At 40.4% G+C, this 22829-nt stretch overlaps 1 protein-coding gene across 2 annotated transcripts in view; it reads left to right on the forward strand.

Moving 5' to 3' along the window:
• PELI2 (pellino E3 ubiquitin protein ligase family member 2) overlaps nt 1-22829 on the forward strand; it is a 170882-nt gene that overhangs the window by 120642 nt on the left and 27411 nt on the right. Inside the window, exon 3 of one of the 2 annotated variants that reach the window (XM_079769545.1) lies at nt 16616-16648. The exons of the other annotated variant lie outside the window; for it this stretch is intronic. Coding sequence (XP_079625671.1) covers nt 16616-16648 — 33 coding nt within the window. The remainder of the gene's footprint in view (nt 1-16615; nt 16649-22829) is intronic. 2 annotated transcript variants of the gene reach the window in all.

The raw sequence follows: 22829 nt of genomic DNA on the forward strand, positions 1-22829 counted from the left end.
CTTGTACACTGTTGGTGGAAATGTAAATTTCCATATGGAAAAAAGTATGGAAGTTCCTCAAAAAAAAAAAAAAATAGAACTTCCATATGATCCAGCAATCCATATCCAAAGAAAATGAAATCACCATCTTGAAGAGATACTGCACCCATGTTCACTGAAGCATTATTTACTATAGCCAAGACATAAAAAGAACCTAAGTGTTTACTAGTGGATGAATGGATAAGGAAAATGTGAGATATTACTCAGCCATAAAAAAGGAAATTCTTCAATATGAAACAACATGAATGGACCTTGAGGGAGTAATGCAAAGTAAAGTACATCAGACAGAAAGACAAATACTGTATGATATCATTTATCTGTGCAATCTAAAAAAAGCTGAAGTCATAGAAACAGCAGAATGGTGGTTTCTGGGGTGTGCAAAATGGGGAAATGTTGGTCAAAGGGTACAAACTTGTAGTTATAAGATGAATAAGTTCTGGAGGTCTACTATACTAGTAAGCATGTGACTATAGTTAATACTGTATTATATACTTCAGAGTTGATAAGACTGTAGGTCTTAAATGTTCTCACTAAAAAAACAAAACACAACAGTAGTTATGGGTGGTGATAGATATGTTAACTAGCCTTATTGTGGTAATCATTTCACAATATAAATGTGTATCAAATCAACACATTGTACACCTTCAATTTACACAATGTTATATGTCAATTATATCTCATTTAAAACTTGGGGGGGGGGGGTAGAAAGGTCTTCCCTACACAGGCTAATAGAACTCTTTTCCTTTAAAAAAGAAACACCTGAATGAATGAGTTTAACAATAGTTTAGAGACAGATTAGAATCAGTATAAGAAAATATCCAGAATAAAAAGAAGCCATAGAATAATTTAAAAACTGCTTAATCAATTAAAAATAAAGCTTAAAAAGTTATTAAAACAGGTTGAAATTAGTCTCTTCCATGGGATCATGAGAAAAGCATTTCACTGATCCACACAGGAGATTGTGGTAAGGTAATTTATATGTGATGCAAAATCAAAGGAGTTCCCCTCCTGGATTCCCAACGTCCCATCTCTGTTCATCCCGCCATGGAAAAAGCCCAACCGTGTTTTTAGCAAGGCCAAGACAAAGGCCAGTGTCCAGAGTTTCTGCTTCATCTTAGTCCTTTGGAGACCACTTGGTCTGCTGTGGGCCCAGTAGCTGCTAGACCCACATGATCGAGTGTTCCCAGGTGGGAGAGAAAGCTGAATGGGGCAAGTGCCTTACTAGGTGAGCAAGAGAAGAGCTCTCCCCGCCCCCCTCATCCCGCAGGATTATAATCAGGAGCTTTTTCAAAATAACCAATCAACTTCCCAACTTTGGCGGGCTTGCATTGGGTCTAACACCTAGCCAATGATCTTTTTCCCAGGTTAGACTGACATGCCTCTATCATCAAGCACTTCCCCTGTGCCATCTTGATTGCTGTTGCACATGTGTTTGCCTCCCCCTTTTGTTCTATCCACTCCTCCAGTGTTCTGCAGGGAATGGGGGTGGGCTGGGGTAGGGGAAGCTGTAACTTCCTGGTGAAGCAAACAGGCTCAGTGTCCCAGACCATTTGACTCAACAATGTCTGACTCCCCTTGCTCTCTTCTTATTTATCAATAACTAACTACCTACAGTAACATTTCCACAGGTAGGACAAATAGAAAGGAAGGAGTAAGAAGATAAGTAAAACATAATTATATCTAAGTAATTATAATGAATTATATGCCATGGTAGATGTTCCATTTTTTTTTAAATGAAAAAGGTACATATATGTGGAATGCTTTAAAATCAAAACAAGAATGGGGGCAGTCTGTATATAATACTCCCAACCTGCTTCGATCACCTAAAATGTATCATAGTCTTCCATATCATTATATGTCAGTATACTGTAGTTGTTTTTATAGCTGCAAAGTATATTCAGTTAATTTATTTAGTTCTTCCCTTGTTGATGGATATTCAGGTTGACTTCATGCTATTACAAATAATGATGTAGGGAGCAGTCTGCACACATATCTTCATTTATGAGGCTTGATTGTCTGAACCTACATATAGAAATTTACATTTGTCTCTTAGAAATATTTTATCTTGGTTGACTTGACCTGTTTTTATAGTATATCATCATTGGATAGATTTTGACCCTGACATCCAGTGAATTAATTCACTGTCTTTGGTTTTATGTCTTTTTTTTTTTTTTTTTTTTTTTAATGATCAACCTACTCTCCTTGACATCTTGAAAATTGTGGATTAAAAAGGTTGAATTTAGAAGAGTATAGAACAAAATTCTATATTTGCCATCAGAGGGCTCCTGTTAGGTTGAAACTGATCTTTTAAGCATAATCATTCACCCAAGTGTAAATCATTTTCTAGCTATATGTCTCCATTGTATGTAAAAGAATGTCATGGCAGACCTTATTAGATGCTTCATCAAATCTTGTTAAGAAAGTAGTCATTTAGTAAGTAGACTTTGCTACTCAGTCTGGGAGAATGATAAATTACTCTAAATTTTGGGAAACTTGAAATATAAACAACAGATGTCTATAGTTTGGCAAATGTCTGAAAAATGTCTAAAAATGCCCACAGTTTTATTACACACACACACACACACACACACAGTATGAGTGCTATTTTGATTCTGTTAGGCTACCTGCCACATAACTGACACAGGCATTTGCAAGTTTCTATTTGGAAATTTTTCTCAAGCTTAAAATTATTATTTTTTTAAGGATTTATGTATAATATATACAATTTTTAAAAAATCTTTGTTGTTCAGATTACAGATGTTCCTCTTTTTCCGCCCCATAGCTACCCTCCACCCAGTTCCCACCCCACTCTAGGCCCTCGCCCCCCACTGTTAATGTAATTAATTAAAATATATTTTCAGAATATTGAGTTGATTTAATCTTCATTAAAAGTGGTTGCATGAATGTGAAATAGCAAACAAAAATAATTTTCAGTGTCTACTATGCTCTTAGTATGCAATGAACATGTCACATGACCCAACTAAACATTGGCTTCATTCAACATAGTCAATGATGAGAACATTAAGTTTTGTGCACCATTTTATTCATTCTTCCACTTTTTTAGGTTTTAGAAGTTAGGAACTACATATATCCCCTGATTTGAATCTTTCAAAGAACTCTAATATGACAGAATACAGCTTATTATTCCCATTTTTAAGTTGAAGGGAGTGATGCACAGAGAAATAAAATAACTGCCCAGAAAAAGGGGTGATTCCTTCTGATCATGAGAGTCATGGAAACCTTCACACATGAGGTAGCTTTTAACCAGGGCTTACCATTTTGTTAAGGGCTGGTTGTGAAAGGGGGCATGAGACCCAGCAGGGCCAAGGCAGAGAGGCATGGAAAACCCCAGGAGGGTTTGGAAAGCAGAGTGGCTGGCACATATTTGGAGGTTGGGCCAAAGGGTAATATGAGACCACTTCCTATGGAGTCCTGAGTGCCTTGTTCAGGAATTGGGCTTGCATCTGCAACAGAGAGAAGCCAGTTGAGAGAATTCAAGGAAGGAGAATGGCTCTCATAGGGCCAGAACACAGTAGACACCTGCTGCTACTTACTATTCCGAGGGTTAGTTGTTTAAAACCCACAAATATTTTATTGCCCAAGGGAAGGACAGCACATGCTAGTTGTCTGTGTTCAGCATACCATTTCGGAAGAGGGTTTTCCTCTGAGTGAACACCTCATAAACATGGTTACTTGCCAGTTCAGAAATAAAGTGCACAGTCTTCTCTCCCAGTTGTTGCCTCGCCTTCTGTTTGCATGCTTCTGTTGTGCCTGTCACATGCAGGTGTGAGTGCTTTATCAGCTCCCCCTGGAGTAGTAGTTCTGTGAGTTGGCCATGGGAGATGGATTACCTGATGCTCAGATGTATTTATTGGTTTTAACAGATTAATATGGGTACCTTTTGGTTTCTGAAAATTCACATGTGAGATGTCTAAGCTTAAGGAATTAATGTCTACTAAAATTCAAACAATATTGAGCATTTACTCTGTTCCAGGCACCTGTCAGGGTGGGAGGGAGAAAAGGAAGGCAAGTCCTCGGGCAGTTTATAGTTCCTCTGTTTGTTTGGCATCATTTACTTATGTTCGGTATTTGTCTGTCAGCCTTGTCACAGTGCTTGGCTGTTCGTATTTACAAGTCTTGTCTCACTGTGAATGCCTTCCCTTCCCCCAAGATACTCTTTTCTTATTCTGTCTAAATCTTGTTATCTTAGCATCCCCCTCAAAGACCACGTCTTCCCAGAATCCTTATCTTCCAAGCTATGGTCAGTTTAATTCAACAAATCCTTCTGGAGCATTCTGTCAGGTACAAGGTCCTAGGTGAGTAGCCTGGGGACAAGAACTGTGTCTGACTTCATCTTTATAACCTCAGCCCGGAGCAGAGCGGGGGCTCCAAATATGTCTGTGTAAGTGGCTTATCGAGGAATTGCTATGAGAAGAAAGCAGTAGGAAGTGCGGGGAGCAGGAGAGAGCCAGAGAAGAAGCTGAGAAAATGTGCTTCTAGCTCAAGTGTAGCCCCAGCCTGATCCAAGGGAGCTCCGAAATATGGGACCACGTGTTGCCCACTGTGTGTGTGGCAGGGGCTCAGCCTTTTTCATTACTACTGGCTGCAGGCTGCTCCCGAGGGAAGAGCATTATCTTCCACTCATTTCTGAACTAGGTGGTACGAGGGACCTTTCCCAGAAAAGGGCTCCATTGTGAACCATCAGTAGCTAACACTTGCTGCCCACACAACCTACAGGGATTGGGGTAGGCGCACAGCCGCTCCTCTGATGCAGGCGGTCTTTATAAACAGAAGCCGACATTTGTACTTGTTCCCCTGAGTGTATCTCCTTCCATTACAAGTGGAGTTACCCTCCTAGGAAGATAGTGGTATAATATTTGTGTAGCACTTTGAACGTAAAAAATTAAGTTTATCTTCTTGTTTTGTGTCCCTGCAAAACTGTGTAAGGAAAATAGGATAGTTATTATTCATGTTTTACATGAAAACGTAGTAGCATATGAAGGGTAAGTGACTTCAGGTCAGGTAGCAGCAGTTTTCACTGGGTACTCAGCTTACCCCTGCAGCAGTCCTGTGGGGTGGGTATTGTTATCCCCAGAAGTTGTGATACAGGGAGGTAAGTGACATGCTGCATTCGCAGAGCTGGTATGCAGTGGAGCCTGCTTGACTCTACACCTGCTTTAGTCCCACCATAAGCTGCAGCCTCTGCGGTGGGTAGGCAAAGCCAAGTCCCAATCCCAAGTTTTTGACATCTACAGCTCTTAGAAAGAGGCCTCTAAGCATAAATGAAGGTCCATTTAGCATAAAATTTTAAATACCTCAGTTGTTTAAAGCTAGCATAGCATATCGGACGGAGTTGTTAAAGCTCTGGGGTTGCTACATCAGTAGTAGCCACATTTGTGATATTTTATTTTTATTTATTTATTTTTAAAAATATTTTATTGATTTTTTACAGAGGAAGGGAGAGGGATAGAGAGTTTAGAAACATCGATGAGAGAGAAACATCGATCAGCTGCCTCCTGCACACCCCCTCCTGGAGATGTTCCCGCAACCAAGGTACATGCCCTTGACTGGAATCAAACCTGGGACCCTTCAGTCCGCAGGCCGACACTCTATCTACTGAGTCACACGGGTCAGGGTGACATTTGTGATATTTTAGTTGTTCAATTTATGTTCATCTTGTATTCCTGTCTTGATTGACATGACAGCTTGAGACTTCAGGCACTGCGTACCATAATTCTCTTGTTTTTTTTTCATAGGGAACCATAAATTGATTGTGAGGTCGAACTCTGAGAATTTTTAGTTAATTTAAGAATAGCACAGGGTAATATCTCGGGCATCTAGAATGCTTGAGAGGATAGGGTACTATGGCTCAATAACTAAAGGATTAGTTTGGCAAACACTGTTGAGTGCTCTGTGCTGACATTGTGCTCACTAGACAGTAAGGAGGTGACAGTGTATAGACAAGTAAACTTTAAGAAAGGGAATTTAGGCCTTTAAAATTATGCTTTTAGCTAATGGTAGTAAATCCCTGTTTTAAAGTAAGACTGACCAAAGCAAAGATGTTCTTTCCTACACTGCGTTCATTAACACAATAATCTTTATTGGAACAGCTATGGTGTGAGAATAACTCAATCATGTCATTTGCCACGTCAGCCAGCTTTGAAAGAAGTCTTGGGAAATACAGTCATAACATTATTTATGTGAAAACACATCTAATCTGGACATCTAACCTGTAACATATGCATGATGGAGTCAGTTTGAGTCAGGTGAGAAAAATCATTCAGTTCAAAATAAAAAATAATTAGAAATGTCAGAAGCCAGGTGTGGTTCTGGAGAAAGGTGGTATCTAGAAAACATTTATTGAAACCTTATTGAAAATAAAAATGAACTTCAATTTGTCCCTGAATCTGTTAGCAAGGATTTTATGTTGAGGCTGAATCTTAAAGTTTGGCTTCTTTTCTTTAACATAAATTGTACATAGTTAGAAATCACAAAACCTCAGAACTTCTTAGGAAATAACTAATAAATAAAATAAATCACTGGTCAGGCTTGCCTATAACTTAAATAACAAAATATTTTGTTGTAGATAGATGGATATCAGACAGGTCTCCCCTCCTTCATCTGATTAATATAGGTCATATCTTTTAAAGTGACAGCTTTTGAGAACATATGTCCTGTCTTCTGTACATAGTCTTTATCTTCAGATTTGTACTAGTTTGTGCTGTTAAAAGGTACCAAGTGCCTGAATAGTTCCCTAGGATGCTCTGCATTATTACATAATATTTACTTTGACAAGCATCAAAGTTATTTTTCCTTTCAGAATATGAGTTTGAGTGTTTATCTTTTTTTTCATATTTGCCTGCATATATAGGACCCTATTTTAAAATGTATAGTGGACAATCAAGGACAAGTAGGATATGCCTTAACCAAAATTAGTTTTATAGCAAATAAGTATGTTTTCTACTGTAGATGTACACAATTGTTGGATAAAGTAGACACATACTGCATATGTGTCTGTGTACCAGGAACTTTTCTAAGTACTGGAGATAAAAGTGGTGAACAATATAGAAAAAGTTCCCACCCTCTCAGAGCTCAGTTTCTAATGTAAACTGGGAGGAAGACAGTAAGCAATAAAATAAATTTAGGCTATTAAGTGCCCAGAAGAAAATAAAATAGTATTAGTGAGAACTAGATTACTACTAGAGTACTATTAATATTTAATGTTATTAGGAGTGTTATCATTCAAGAAGTTGAATTGCTTATGGTTAAAGTTGCCATCACTTCAAGTTTCTATCCCCTAAACCCTCCTGGAGATTTCCTAAATGTATTCAAAACAGAGTTCTGTTTCTGCCCATGGAGAATTAACTACTACAGAAATTCTCTCCCTCCCCCTGCTGTAAACAACTGGAACACTGGACAAAATATTTTAAATAACTGTTTGCAGGGATTGCACAACAGGCAGCTCAGGGCTGTGATCCCTAAGAGAAGGGAAATAAAGGAGGGAAGCATCCTCCCCGCATCTTGTTGCCTGAAGGCAGTTTCCAGGCACAGGGATGAGGAACCAGACAGCCCTGTGATCTCACTGATTACAGTTGAGGCAGCCAGGATTTGTGAGGGAGAGCACCAGAGGTGAGGAGGCTTCCTAGGGAAAAAGAGTTCTGCATGCCTGCAGAGGGTGCCCCTTGAGCCCTTGGCTAAGTACTGCTTTGCTCACGTGTAGGACAAAACTCCACAGGGTGGGGAAAGAACCACTGGGGCCCTAGCTGGTTTGGCTCAGTGGATAGAGCATTGAGCCTGAGGACTGAAGGGTCCCACATTCGATTCTGGTCAAGGGCACATACCCGGGTTGTGGACTTGATCCCCAGTAGGGGGCGTGCAGGAGGCAGCCGATCAATGATTCTCTTTCATCATTGATGATTCTCTCTCTCTCTCCCCCTTCCTCTCTGAAATCAATATATATATAAAAGAACCACTGGAAAACAGTAGGTCAAATATTTTCTGCAGCTCACAAAGGGATTAGTTCATGTTCCCACCTGCAATGTGGAAAGACCTCATAAAACAAGGGAAATAGGATAGAGTCTGCAGAAGAGTATCACCTAAGTAATGAGGCTGAATTGTCCTAGATCAAAGTCTGCTCTGGACTTGCCCCAACAAAGCTTAAAAGCAAGCCTTGAGAGAGAAAACTGATCTGAAGTAACTTAACTGCCTGCCAGAACAAGTCTACCTTTAACAAATCCAGCATCCACAAACAAAGTTAAGTATTTGGAATCCAATAAAAAGTTACTAGAAATGCAAAAAAGCAATAATGCAAAAAAGCAATAAAATATGACTGATGGTATGTGTGTGGGGGAATCAATTAATAGAAACAAACCCAGAAATTACAGATGGAATTAATAGAAAAGAAGTTTAAAACAGCTGCTACAATTATAGTCCTTATGATCAAGAGTGTAGAGGAAAACATAAACATGTTGAGAGAAATGAAAGTACAAAAAAGACCCAACCAAAACTTACAAAAGTGAAAAATGAAATGTCTGCCGTAGAAAATGCACTAGTTGAGGTAGTAACACATTGGAAACTGAAGAAAAAAGATCAGTGAACTTAAAGAAACATCAACAGAAAGTATCCAGTATAAGGCATAGAGAGGAAAATGATTAAACAAAATGAATACAGACGCTATAAACTGTGGAAGAATATCAAGTGGTCTCAAATATGTGTAATTGGTGTCTTAGAAAAATGGGGGTTAGAAGAGGAAAGAACAGATTGGCCATAATTTTTTTTCAAATTTGATGAAAATGATAAATCCAAGATTTAACATGGTCAGTGAACCCCAAAGAGAAGCAACATAAGGAATACCACAGTAAGACACATTACAGTCAAATTGCTGAAAACAAAAATGAAAAAATCTAGAAAGGACCTAGAGAAAAATGAGGCAATATGTGCAGAAGAACAAAGAGTGAGAAACCAAAAATATTTATCAGAAATGCTGCAAGCAAAAAGACAATGGGTCAACATCTTTAAAGTACTGGAAGGGAAGGACAGAAAGATGGAGCAAAAAAGGGAAACTGTCAACCTAGAATTCTATACCTAGCATAAAAAATCTGTCAAAAAGGAAAGAAAAATAAAATCCTATTTTAAACAAAGCTGTAAATAGTGCCAGCAAAGCAGCACAAGAAATGTTAGTTTTTCAGGCAGAAGAAAAAAGATACCAGATAGAAATTTGGCCTTACACAAAGTACTTTAAACATGGTAAAGATGAGGTTAAATACAAAATACCTTTCTTATTTCTTATCTCTTTAAAAGATAATTAGCTAGTTAAAGCAAATGAATAATAATGTATGGGGCTTATAACACATAGAGAAGTAAACTGTATGACAATAACATTAAGGGCAGGAGGGAGGAAATTATAGGATTCTTGCATTGTTTATCCTGGGAATGCAAGGTTGTTTTATCATTAAAAAAAAAAATAAGTCAATGTAATTCACCATATCCACTGACTAAAAAAACAACAACACAACCCATATGATCATCTCAGTAGATGCATAAAAAGTGTGAATCCTAATAAAAGAGTAATATGCAAATTGATCATCACTCCAACACAAGATGGCTGCCCCTATGTGGTCAAAGATGGCTGCCCCCATGTGGACACAAGATGGCCGCCACAAGAAGGCCAGCAGGGGAGGGCAGTAGGGAGGGACCAGGCCTGCAATGGAGGGCAGTTGTGAGTGATCAGGCCAGCAGGGGGAGGACAGTTGGAAGGGACCAGGCCTGCAAGGGAGGGCAATTGGGGGCGATCAAGCCTGCAGGGGAGGGCAGTTAGGGGTGACCAGGCCAGCAGAGGAGGTAAGTTGGGGGTGACCAGGCCTGCAGGGAAGGGCAGTTGGGGGGGACCAGGCCTGCAGGGGAGGGCAGTTAGGGGTGACCAGGCCTGCAGGAGAGGGAAGTTGGGGGCGACTGGGCCTGCAGGGGAGGGAGGGCAGTTGGGGGAACCAGGTCGGCAGGGGTGGACAGTTAGGGGTGACTGGGCCAGCAGGGGAGGGAGGAAAGTTGGGGGGGATACCAGGCCGGCAGGTGCGGACAGTTAAGCGTGACCGGGCCTGCAAGGGAGGGCAGTTGGGGGCAACCAAGCTGGCAGGGGAGGGCAGTTGGGGGTGACCAGGCCTGCAGGGGAGGGCGGTTATGGGCGACCAGGCTGGCAGCGGAGGGCAGTTGGGGGCAACCAGGTCGACAGGGGAGGGCAGGTTGGGGTGACTAGGCCAGTAGGGGAGGGCTGTTGGGAGCGATTGGGCCAGCAGGGGAGTAGTTAGGCATTGATCAGGCTGGCAGGGGAGTGGTTAGGGGAAATCAGGCAGTCAGGCAGGTGAGTGGTTGGGAGCCAGCAGTCCTGAATTGTCCCAGATTGGAGAGGGTGCAGGCTGGGCTGAGGGACACCCCCTCCCCAGTGCACGAATTTCGTGCACCGGGCCTCTAGTAATGTTATTATCCATCAGCTAATGAATGGATAAGCAAGTCATAGTGTAGCCATACAATGGAATACCACTAATAAATAGAAAAAGGAACAAACTACATAACTATACACACAACATAGATAAATCTCAAAAGGTTTTAATAATTTAAAGAAGCCAAATACAAAAGACTATACATTAAGTTTTCATGTATATGATATTTTAGAAAAGACATAACTCTAGTGATAGCAAATCAGTGGTTGTTGGGAAAGAGGAAAGGAAGGGGGATTGGCTGTCAAGAGTCATGGGGGAACTGGGATGATGGATCCTTTATCTTGATTGAAGAGATAATTACATGATATTCATTTGTCAAAACTCATCTAATTGTGCACTTAAAATTAGTGAATTTTATTAAATGTAAATTATATTTAAGTAAAACTGATTTTAAAGTCTGCAAAATAGGTCTTTATAAACTGTATTTGAGGGTTTGGTGATCACCTTTGTGAGAGTAAATAGTATGATGAATACCTCAAGAAGCTCACATAATCTTATGCCAAGGTAGTACAGCATTTAGTTGACTGAGATATTCAGTTATGAAGACTTCAGAATGAATGTGGACAGACATATCTGTGTTCAGAGTAGGGTAACCAGGAGAGTAAAGAAATGGGAGAGGTATGTTTTGAAGAAAATCAGATGAGAGGTTTCACTAAGAAAAGGAGGCACTGCCCTAGCCAGTTTGGCTTAGTGGATAGAGCGTCAGCCTGTGGACTAAAGGGTCCCAGGTTCAATTCCGGCCAAAGGCACATGCCTGGTTTGTGGGCTAGATCCCCCCCAGTAGGGGGCATGTGGGAGGCAGCCAGTCAATGATTCTATCTCATCATTGATGTTTCTATCTCCCTTTCTCTCTGAAATCAATAAAAATATTTTTTTAGCCGAAACCGGTTTGGCTCAGTGGATAGAGCATCGGCCTGTGGACTGAAGGGTCCCAGGTTCAATTCTGGTCAAGGGCATGTACCTTGGTTGCGAGCACATCCCCTGTTGGGGGAGCGGGTGCAGGAGGTGGCTGATCGATGTTTCTCTCGCATCGATGTTTCTAGCTCTCTATCCCTCTCCTCTCCCTTCCTCTCTGTAAAAAATCAATAAAATATATTTTTTTTAAAAAAGAAAAGAAAAGGAGGCACTGTAGGTGATGTGCAAAGCAGCTGTTTCTAAATACTTGTATGGAGCTGGGAATTCCCTCTGCCCCCTGAACGTTCTTGCTATAGGGAAAAAAGGTTTTCCACTTGTTCACGTTTGGCAACTTTTTGGACTGGATGGTTTGGGCAAGGATGGTATGCTATCAAGGAAATTCTAGAAACTACTGAATACTAGTAATATGCCTCAATTTTAACTTGTGTTGATATTTTTAATCTGTATACTATGGTTGCACAAATGACTTAAATTAATTGGCCTCCTTGATTTCTCCAGCTTAATCTCTCTGCCCCAGGTGACAGTTTTGATTACTGCTTGTTTTTGTAACTCATTCTCATAAATTTTACTTGCATACAATGCCATATTTTCCTGGTTCTTCCTTACTTCTGCTTTTTCATTTCTGATGATGGAAAGAGGGTTTTATAGGTTACTGAACTACATTGCTTTAAAGTGATGCAAAAAGCTGTGACCTCATAAATTAGATTATGAAAGTTTATATAAACCTTCTCCCCCAAACTTGGCAATTCTTCTCTAAAAAAAGCAATGAAGCATAATAGCAGAGTATGCACTGCAGTGTATACTTGCCCATTCACTTAGGAAATCACTTATCCACTCCAAGTCAGTTTTCTTACTTTACAAAATGGGGATAATTATACCTATGTCATGGTTGCTGTGAGCACAAATTATTAAGTAAAATATACACGAAAATGCTCTACCTTGAAAAGGCACTGTATATGCAGAAATTATTACTAATTTGGTAATGGGTACAGATGTTTATTTTATAAATCTGTTTTTGGTTCCTTATTTCTAGAGTGTATGCAAGCAGATGATTTTATACATGTAGATTGATAATCTAATTAGACTTAACACATAAATATATGACTGAGAGTGTTGGTTTTTCAAGTACTATAAATGAGACTTGTCTACTCTGGTTGTATAGTTTTATTCTTGAAAAGTTGCTTTGATAGGTGGCATCTTAAGGGCTTACCATTCAGCACAGGCTTCATCCACTAGGTAGCAACACATTTTTTTGGGTCAAATATATTCATATTGTCTCTTCCCAAAAATTAGAGGCAGGACTGTTTATTTTAAGCAGCAATCTAGAGGCAGAGTCCTAAGGCAAATCCATCCTTTCATTTGTCTTCCTTTAGCTAGCAGTATTACAGCATTGGCCTTGGTCATTTTTAGCTGCAGTTCTAGGAGTTTTGTTCCACAGCATCACCCAAGGAGTAAACATTGTGTTTTTTACTGCATGGATAGATCTTCTAATCAATGGTAATAATCTTATTGACTTCATAACCAAATCATATTTGAATCCCATTATTCTCAATATCAAGCCATTTTACTTTCCCAGTGATTTTTGATTATGTGTAAACTAGAGGCCCGGTGCACGAATTCGTGCATTACTGGGGTCCCTCGGCCTGGCCTGCAGGATCGGGCTGAAACTGGCTCTCTGACATCCCCCAAGAGGTTCCAGATTGCGTGAGAGTGCAGGCCAGGCTGAGGGCCCCCACCAGTGCACCATCCGGGTCGGGGAGGGACTGTGGGAGGGCTCCAGGGCATGTCTGGCCCATCTCGCTCAGTCCTGATCGGCCGGACCCCAGCAACAAGCTAACCTACTGGTCAGGGCGTCTGCCCCCTGGTGGTCAGTGCATGTCATAGTGAGTGGTTGAGCAGCCTTAGCATATCATTAGCATATTACGCTTTGATTGGTTGAACGGACGACCAGACAGCCTGACACTTAGCATATTAGGCTTATATAGAATGGATTGTCTACAGATTTTCCACATCAGACTGTTTTTCTCTGAGATGTTCCAGTGCTGTCCTGGTCACCATTGGATTTTTGTTTATATGATATCCCTATTCCTTTGAATACATTTGTGTTCTCATCAACAATAGCTAGAATGTAAAAGTTTTAAGATAGAATATGCATAGGAGAAAGCATTTTTGTAAATAATACCTTCTATTCATTTTTGTTAGTGACTCTTTCCATCTGAGGATTGTTCAAAAGGTTATTGCACAATGCTAGATGCTCTGATTCTTTTGCCCAAGGATTTAATAATCTAGGGACCCAAGCTTTCTTTACTTACCCCAAATTTCTTTTAAATATATAGACAACAGACAAATATTGGTGAACATGTAAGAACTCAGGACATATAATTTTTATAAGCTCATACTGAAGAAATTACCAGAAGACAAATTTCAGCAAAATAGGAGGTGAAGGGAGACTTTCAAAGAGACTAGCATCTAATAATTGAATTCAGTGTGCTCTGAAGAACTAAAACAATAGAGAGTGATTGCTACAGAATAGAATATAAAGGTTATAAAGTCTGACAATGTAGAAATAATAAATAATAAAATAAAAGGTGAGAGAGGAAAAGATGAGAGGTAGTGTATGCATGTTAATATCCTTAGATTTTATATGTGGGAGACAATACCTACAATTTAAAACAGAAATATATAAGTATTCAATGGTTTAAAAAAGCAAACTGCAAGAAACATTATAAAATCAATAAAAAGTGTACGGAGGAGGATGGTAGAGAGGAAATGAAAAAAATCTCATTTATCATTGCTCTTATGAGAGAGTTAATGAGTGCAACCATGTTTAAGTAGTTGTATATATAAAAGTAACCACAAAAGTAGAAATGTAGCTCTTCTGAATAAACATGTAAAATCTTACCTAATAAAAGAGTAATATGCAAATTGACCATCACTCCAACACACAAGATGGCTGCCCCTATGTGGTCAAAGATCCTGCCCCCATGTGGACACAAGATGTCCTCCACAAGATGGCCAGCAGGGGAGGGCAGTTGGGAGGGACCAGGCCTACAAGGGAGGGCAGTTGGGGGCAATCAAGCCTGCAGGGGAGGGCAGTTAGGGGTGACCAGGCCAGTAGAGGAGGGAAGTTGGGGGCGACCGGGCCTGCAGGGAAGGGCAGTTGGGGGGGGACCCAGGCCTGCAGGGGAGAGCAGTTGGGGGGACCAGGCCTGCAGGGGAGGGAAGTTGGGGGGGGACCAGGCCTACAGGGGAGGGCAGTTAGGGGCAAACAGGCTGGCAGGGGAGCAGTTAGGCATCAATCAGGCTGGCAGGGGAGTGGTTAGGAGGTGATCAGGAAGGCAGGCAGGCGAGCAGTTGGGAGCCAGCAGTCCTGGATTGTGAGAGGGATGTCTGACTGCCGGTTTAGGCCCAATCCCTGTGGGGCATCCTCCGAGGGGTCCTAGATTGGAGAGGGTGCAGGCTGGGCTGAGGGACACACACACCCGTGCACGAATTTCGTGCACTGGGCCTCTAGTATAGAATATAAGGCAAAGATAGCATGGACCATAATGTGAGGGTTTTTTTTTTTAAAGGTACTGCAGAAGCCCAGTTCACATAGTATCAAACATGTAATGAGCCTCATTATTTGCAGTGTCCATATTTTCAAATTCGCCTGCTCACTAAAATTTATTTGTAGCCCTCAAATCAATACTCGTGACACTTTCCCAACCAATTTTGGACATGAACAGCTTAGTGAAAATTTTGAGTTGCTAGCTGAGGTTGAACAAGGCAACCCTCTGCCTTTTTGTTTCAAATTTCACACTGGAAAAAGTTTAGCTATATCAGAAAGCAGGTCTAATTAAGCAACCTTATTCTATATATATAAAAGGCTAAGTTGACTCATGCTTGAGTGTGATACAATATAAAGCTCTCACTGGCGCCAATCGCACGTGTGTGTTTCGATTTTTCATTGTTGGTCGTGAATTTGGTTGACACTTCTGTTATTAGAGAAAGGGTGACTAGCGATATTAAAACATTTTTTCTAATTAATTTCCTTTCAGTGTGCACGAATCCGTGCACCAGGACACTAGTGTATTCATAAAATACTTGTACATAAATATTTATAACAGCCTTATTTGCAATAGCCAAGAATAAGAACTAACCTGATGTCCATCAGCAAATGAATGGATGAACAAATTGTGGTTTACCCTTACAAGGGAATACTACTTAGCACTAAAAGTAATGGTCTATTGATACATGCAACAACATGGATAAATCTCAAAGTAATGATAAGCAAAAGAAGCCAAACCAAAAATAAAAAAATACATAGTGTAAGATTTCATTTCTGTGAAACATTAGGAAATGCAATCTAGTCTATGGTGACAGATCAGAAATCCTTGGCTGCCTAGGCATGAAGAAGTGGTTGGAAGGGAAGGATGAATACATAAGGGCATGGTGAGGAAGCGTCTATGGGTTTATCTCTAATAGAAAAACATATCCTCAGGTGAGGATAAAAGAAAATAATAATTAAAAAAAAAACATGTTAAGCTTCATTCACAATAGAAATGTTCATTAAAAGCACAGTGATGTGATTTTTCACATACCAGGCAGTTCGGACTATAACACTTAATAATTCACTGTGAGTGTGGGGGAAACCCACTCTTGTACACATCTGGTGGGAACTTAAGGTGGTATAACTTCTGTGAAAAGTAGTTTGACAGTAGCTTTCAATAAAGTTCACATACCATGTGATCTAGCAATTTTATTTCTAAGAATTTACCCTATAGATATATCCTCCCATATGCAAAATGAATACATGGATGTTCATTGCAGCATTGTTGGTAAAATAGAAAAAAATAATCTTTTATTGCTTAAATTAAAAATGAGATTTATTGGATAAATAAGCCTATGTCTATGCATCAAAAAAATGAGACAGCACTAATAGCTAAGGATATAGACCACTCTACAAGTTGTACTGTTAAGTGAAAGAAGCAGGGAACAGAATGCCCTGTACAGTATGCTATCATTTCTTATGCATATTCGGTGCTAGTATAGACATAGATTTTCCCTGAAAGGATCCACATGAATCTAGTAATAGTAGTGCTGTCTGATTCAGGTCTGGAATTGGAAGGAGCATTTGATACTTTGTGTACATATTAACTAATTAAAAATATTCTTTGCCTTAGAAATCAGTCCAGAACCTGGAGGACCTTACAAAAGTAAGTATTAACGTATCTGATAAAGATTATTAATGTTTTAGTAATAAAAAATAGCTAAATATAACAGTAATTATTGTATGTTAGGCACTGCACTCTGGGTCCTTTACAAATACCATTTCAGTTTTCCAATAAACCTTCAAGGTAGTTGGGGTACTTTACAGGTTAGGAAATAGATTCACAATATCACCCAAGGACACACAGATAATAAGGCTCTTTTAAGGTCAGTTGATTGAGGCTTGAGGAGTAACATCCAAAGATATATCCAAGCTTCTGTCCATAACGTTTGTGAATGGCATGTGGAGTGGCAGACCACACAAGTCAGTTACATGTAAGTTTCCTGTACTTCCAAGGAAAGACAGTTACTGTATTACTTAAAATTTTTTATATTAGGATTGGAACTTGTATGATTCCAGCAGGCTCAACATCTTGAAAATACCAACTGCCAAGATAAATGTTTTCTTTAGAGAGTAAATATTTTCATGTTTCTATATAACTATGATGTGGCCTTCTTGAACTGGTTTTATTCCATAAAGAAAATGAGATTCTTTAGCAGATGGACAAATTTTAAATGTAGGCCAAGCCTTAAAAATAAAAATCCAAGTAAAATGAGGGGGGGGGGATTGAAAACATCCCCTCTTTTAAATGAGGGCTTTTGCTTCTGGCACTATAAATAATCAATAGGGTTTTGTATTTTGTTTTATTGTGAGCAAGGGTAAATTTCAGTCTTTTTATTCTTCAGGACTCAAGGGATCACTTTGACAGCTGATAAACCGGCCTATATTAAAATAATTATATGGCAGGTCTTTGGGTATCTTAGTATGAAATCGATTTATGCCAGATTCAGTTTATAACATCTGGAAGTTTGCCTGCTCATGGCAATAAATTAGGGCTTGCATTTACTATTGAGTCACTGTGACACATAGTTGAAGGAGGTTACCTATGTATTTTTTACCCAGTACTCTTTAGAAACAGGTATATGTTGTTTATCCAGTAAATGCATTATTAAAAAGAAATATGTAAATTACTAAACAATGAATTTTACTTTTTCAACTTCATCATCTTGCAAAATGTTATATTTTTATTTATAATTCTTATTTATTAGGGTTCATTGTTTCAATTAGCTTTGTTTCCTGTGGAAAGTAACATATGTATGCGAATACTTACTCAGATTACAAGATGTTAGATGTTGTACCAGGCAGATTCACATGCATCCTTTAAAGCATTGTCCATTACTAATTAATTATCTATCCATAAAGTTTACCAACCCCTGTTCTTATGTGTGACTAGTTAGATTTCTCTTCCCCTCTTTCTTTTTTGTTTTTAATACATTTTATTGATTTTTTTACAGAGAGGAAGGGAGAGGGAGAGAGAGTCAGAAACATCGATGAGAGAGAAACATCGATCAGCTGCCTCCTGCACACTCCCCAGTGGGGATGTGCCTGCAACCAAGGTACATGCCCTTGACCAGAATCAAACCTGGGACCCTTCAGTCCACAGGCCGGTGCTCTAACCACTGAGCCAAACCAGTTAGGGCTTTTCCTTTCTTTCTTAGTCTTAAGGTGTACAACAAAGAAACCTCACCATTGTTTTAATGTTCACTGGAATAATTTTCATTTTGCAAATATATTGCATCTTCTCTTCCCATGCCCCTTCTTGTTCATATCTAGAACCATAAAATGTTTAAAAGCAAATGAACAGCTGTTTTGAAGAATGAATTTTTGGAGGTCTATTTCTCTATCTCTCACCACGAGTGTGGTCCTCCACCCTTTTCCAGATGACCAAAGGGTGGTCCTCGCTGCAAGGTTAGATTAGACCCTGGGGTAGCCAGTGGTTCTGATGTCTACTGTGTGCATGGAGATGGGTGAAGTCCAGAGCACTGCCTTGAATTTCCAGGATGGTGCCCCTTCCTTGTCCTTTCCTGCATTGTGGGAGCTGCCACTTAGAGACAGTGTGGGGAGATGTCTCCAGGGCCTGTACTAAGGTGTGCACTTAGAAATAGTCTGTCAATTTTGCTATACTTAAAGTTGTCCCAGAGGCTCCTTACACTACCTTCATTTTTTGGATTCTTTTTTCTTTTTGCTGTTCTGAGTGGGTGTTTTTTGCTTTCTCATATTCTAAATCACTGATTTGATTCTCAGTGTCCTCTACTCTACTGTTAATTCTTTGTAAATTATTCTTCATTTCAGTTAGTGCATCCTCCACTTTTCACTAGTCCTTTTTTATGTCATTCATGTTCTCACTAAGTTCCTTGAGCATCCTTAACACCATTGTTTTGAACTCCGTATTTGGTAGCTTGCTTGTTTCCATTTCATTTAGTTGTTTTTCTGGAGATTTCTTCTATTTTTTCATTTGTCACATGTTTCTTTGACTCCTCATTTCATCTGCTTCTCTGTGTTTGGTTCTATGTATTAGGTAGAGCTGCTATGTCTCCTGGAATTGGTAGAGTGGCCTTGTGTAGTAGGTATCCTATAGGAGCCCAGTGGCTCAGCCTCTCCAATCACCTGAGCTGGGCACTTTCGGTGTGTCCTGTGTGGCTGTGTGCACTGTCCTGTTGTTGTTGGGCATTGATTGCTGTTGGCATCACTGGGAGGGATTGACAGCCCCACACCTATTGGCTGTGCAGACCAGCTGCTACTATAGCAGAAGGGCTGCTGTGCAGGAGATTCCCCTTTGGAGCAGGACTTTCTTCAGTGGGGCTTTGGTGCTCTCCAAGTCTGCCCCTTGAGTGCGCTGCTTGTGGATGTGGTAGGGTGATCTGAAGCTGACCACCGGGTGCACTAGCTCTGGGGTCTCCAGGGAGGTGCAAAGTCAGCTAACTGCCTGTGCCCTGCCTGGGGCCACCCAACACAAGGTACAGAGTGATCCGCAGATGGCTGCTACTTGTGTTGGGCTTCGAGGCCAACCTGTGAACCAATGCAGAATGCTGCTAGTGCCGGCCCTCGAGCCACTTACCAAGAGGTATGGGGCACACTGAAGCCAGCTGCTGCTTGTTTGAGAGATTTTGGGAAAGTCTGAAGCCTGAGTTAGGACAGGCCATTCATATAGAAAAGCTACTGCAAACAGCTTGGGTGGGGCTGCAAATTGGGTGGGGCAGGGTCTCAGGGAATCACCAGGGTGGGGCAAACAGTATGGGCCAGATTGATGGAGATTCAGATTTGGTGACTGCCTGTTGGCACTGTGGCAGGGAGGTGTCAGCAAAGGAACAATGACCTCTGCTGGCACTTTTGTCTGGGAGAAAGCTGTCCCCTAGTTCTTGCTCTATTGCCAGACAGTTTAGTTCCTCCCATTTGTTGATGGGTCCTTTTAAGTTGCTGCCCTGGCACTGAAGCTCAGAGAGAGTGAGTCCAAGTAAGTTCATCACTGGTCCTTTAAGAGGAACTGCCTGGGACTCCAGCAACTCTCCCTATCACTTATCCACAATCCCTGCTGGTTTTTACAGCCCAAAGTTACGGGAACTTCACTTCCCGTTACTGGAACCCTGGGCTGAGGGGTCTGGTGTGGGGCTGGGACCCTTTGCTCCTCACAGGAGGCCTCCACAGCCAAGATAGTCTTTCCACATAAAATGCCACATGTGGGTGTCAGACTAGCCTGTTTTGTGCCTCTGCTCCTCTTACCAGTCTCAATATGGCTTCTTTAATTCTGTAGTTGTAGGACTTCTGTTCAGCCAGATTTCAGGTGGTTCTGAATGATGGTTGTTCTGATTTAGCTGTAATTTTGATGTGGTTGTGGGAGAATGTGAGTACTGTGTTTACCTATGCTCCCATCTTGACCGGAAGCCAACTTCAAGCATACCAACATTTGCATCATGGGGATACCAGAAAGGGAAGAGAGGGAGCAAGAAATTGAAAACCTATTTGAAAAAATGACAGGAAACTTCTCTTACCTGTTGAAAGAAATACACATACAAGTCCAGGAAGTGCAGAGAGTCCCAAACAAGATGAACCAAGATACATCATTATTAAAATGCCAAAGGTTAAAGACAAAGAATCTTAAAAGCAGCAAGAGAAAAGCAGTTACCTACAAGGGACCACCCATACGACTGTCAGCTGATTTCTCAACAGAAACTTTGCAGGCCAAGAAGGGAGTGACAAGAAATATTCAAAGTAATGAAAAGCAAAGACCTACAACCAAGATTACTCTTCCCAGCAAAGCTATCATTTTTAATTGAAAGCCAGATAAAGAGCTTCACAGATAAGAAAAAGCTAAAGGAGTTCATCACCACCAAACCAATATTACATGAAATGTTGCGGGGTCTTCTTGAAGAAAAAGAAGAAGAAAAAATATTTAAAAAATATGAACAATAAAATAGCAATAAATACATATCTATCAACAATTGAATCTAAAAATCAAAATAAATGAACAAGGAATCTAATGAACAAAATAAAATGATGAATAAAATAGAACCAGAGGCATAGAATCATGGAACAAAGTGACAAATCTCAGAGGGAAGGAGGTGGGGTGGGAAGAGATTAAAGAACTTATATGTATACATACATTACCCATGGACATAGGGTGTTGAAGTCCTGGGGTGGGATGGGATCTGGGTGGAAGAGGGGCAATCAGGGGAGCAATGGGGGGGACACCTGGAATATTCTCAACAATAAAGGTGTGTTTTTTAAAGAAATAGGTGTCATTTAGGGAACTAGTGCAGACAATGTGGTTGGTAATGTGATATGTTTATGTATGTAGACGTGTGTCCCTGTCTGAGAAAACTGCACTTCACCCCTACTTCCAAAAGAGATGAAATGAAGTAACTGAAAGAGGAGATTGTACATTAGGTTAGCTTAATATGTTTTAAAAGTACAAAGACATAATCTATAAAAACTTGAATCTGAACCTCTCATTGTTCAGCACTTTGTGATGAACTGTGTGGATATAGAAGTAGCTGAAGCATCTTTGCCCTTAGACAGCAATGACTTTCCTGGACACAGTACCAGCACCTGTAAGATGACAAAACTGAGGCTCAGGGTACTTAAGTAAGGTGCCGAGCCCTTAGCCAGTCATTGGTGGAGTGGGAGTCCAGCCTGACCTGTACTGTCAGCCATGCAGTATACTGCCTGCATTGAAGACTTGTTTAAAAAGACAGGAGTTCCTGCCCTCAAAGGGCTTTCCATCCGATGTAATGGTGGGATTCCTGGGGACAGATGTCCGCCAGGCACATGATTGTGTTCCTGCCCAGCTTTCCAATTGCAGCGCTCGCTATGTTATGTTTCCTGAATTGTATCTGAGTCAGGTCATCCCGGTGAACTGGTGCACCACCGACCAAGTTCACCCTCAGTGGAATTAGGAGCGACTCCAAATTAAAAACAGGGTTTCCTCCAACGTTCTTGCCCTCTCTGTTATCCGTGTGTGCTGAATTGCCTGCCTCTGCCCTAGCCCCTGTCCAGGACTATGCAAGTAATTGGTTCTCTGCCAAGGTTTATCCAATAAGTAGCTCAGGGAGCTGATCCCAGATGGGCATGGGAATGGCCCCGTGCCAAGTTCAAAGTCCTTGCCTTTAACAAATAGACATCACTTTTTATTTATTATATATAAAACACCCTTGGTTTTGATGAAAACCAAGTTCGAATTTTGTGACTTTCTAATCATAGTTATGATTTGGACACTCATTTGAAATATGAACTATTAAAAAGATAGAATATTTGAAAGAGCATGTTCATGCAAAAATAAATTATGAATTTCTTTAGCCAGTTCCTCTGTTTAGAAATAGCACTCATACATATTTTATACATAAATTGACAAGGATGGCAGAGACCTCGTCTTCCCTATAACAGTTTGAACCAGACTGATTGAGGATTTATTGCCTAATTATACTTGTCAGCCTGACATAAAAGTCATTAGTTCTGGAAAAACATGTTTGTCATACTGGGAGTATCTCTAATTAATGTAGTCAATATCTAATATATATTTTAAGCTAAACAGAGTAGTAATCTCCCAAGTGTATGTTACAGACTAAGAGGAACTGATGGTAAACCCCTTTGGGTCGTGAGGCAGTGCTCTCGGTACAGGTTTGTATTGGGGGAGAGACTATCCCATGTTATATACTATTTCCTCTGCTCGGAATACAGTGAAATCAATGCTATGGACATCGACTCCCTCTGTTGATACAATGTAAAGATAACTACTAGTAAAAACTCAGAGAGGTTATGTGATTTGATTACAGTTGGTGAGTAACTCAACT

Source organism: Cnephaeus nilssonii, assembly GCF_951640355.1.
Source record: "Cnephaeus nilssonii genome assembly, chromosome: 4".
In the NCBI taxonomy this organism is placed as follows: domain Eukaryota; kingdom Metazoa; phylum Chordata; class Mammalia; order Chiroptera; family Vespertilionidae; genus Cnephaeus; species Cnephaeus nilssonii.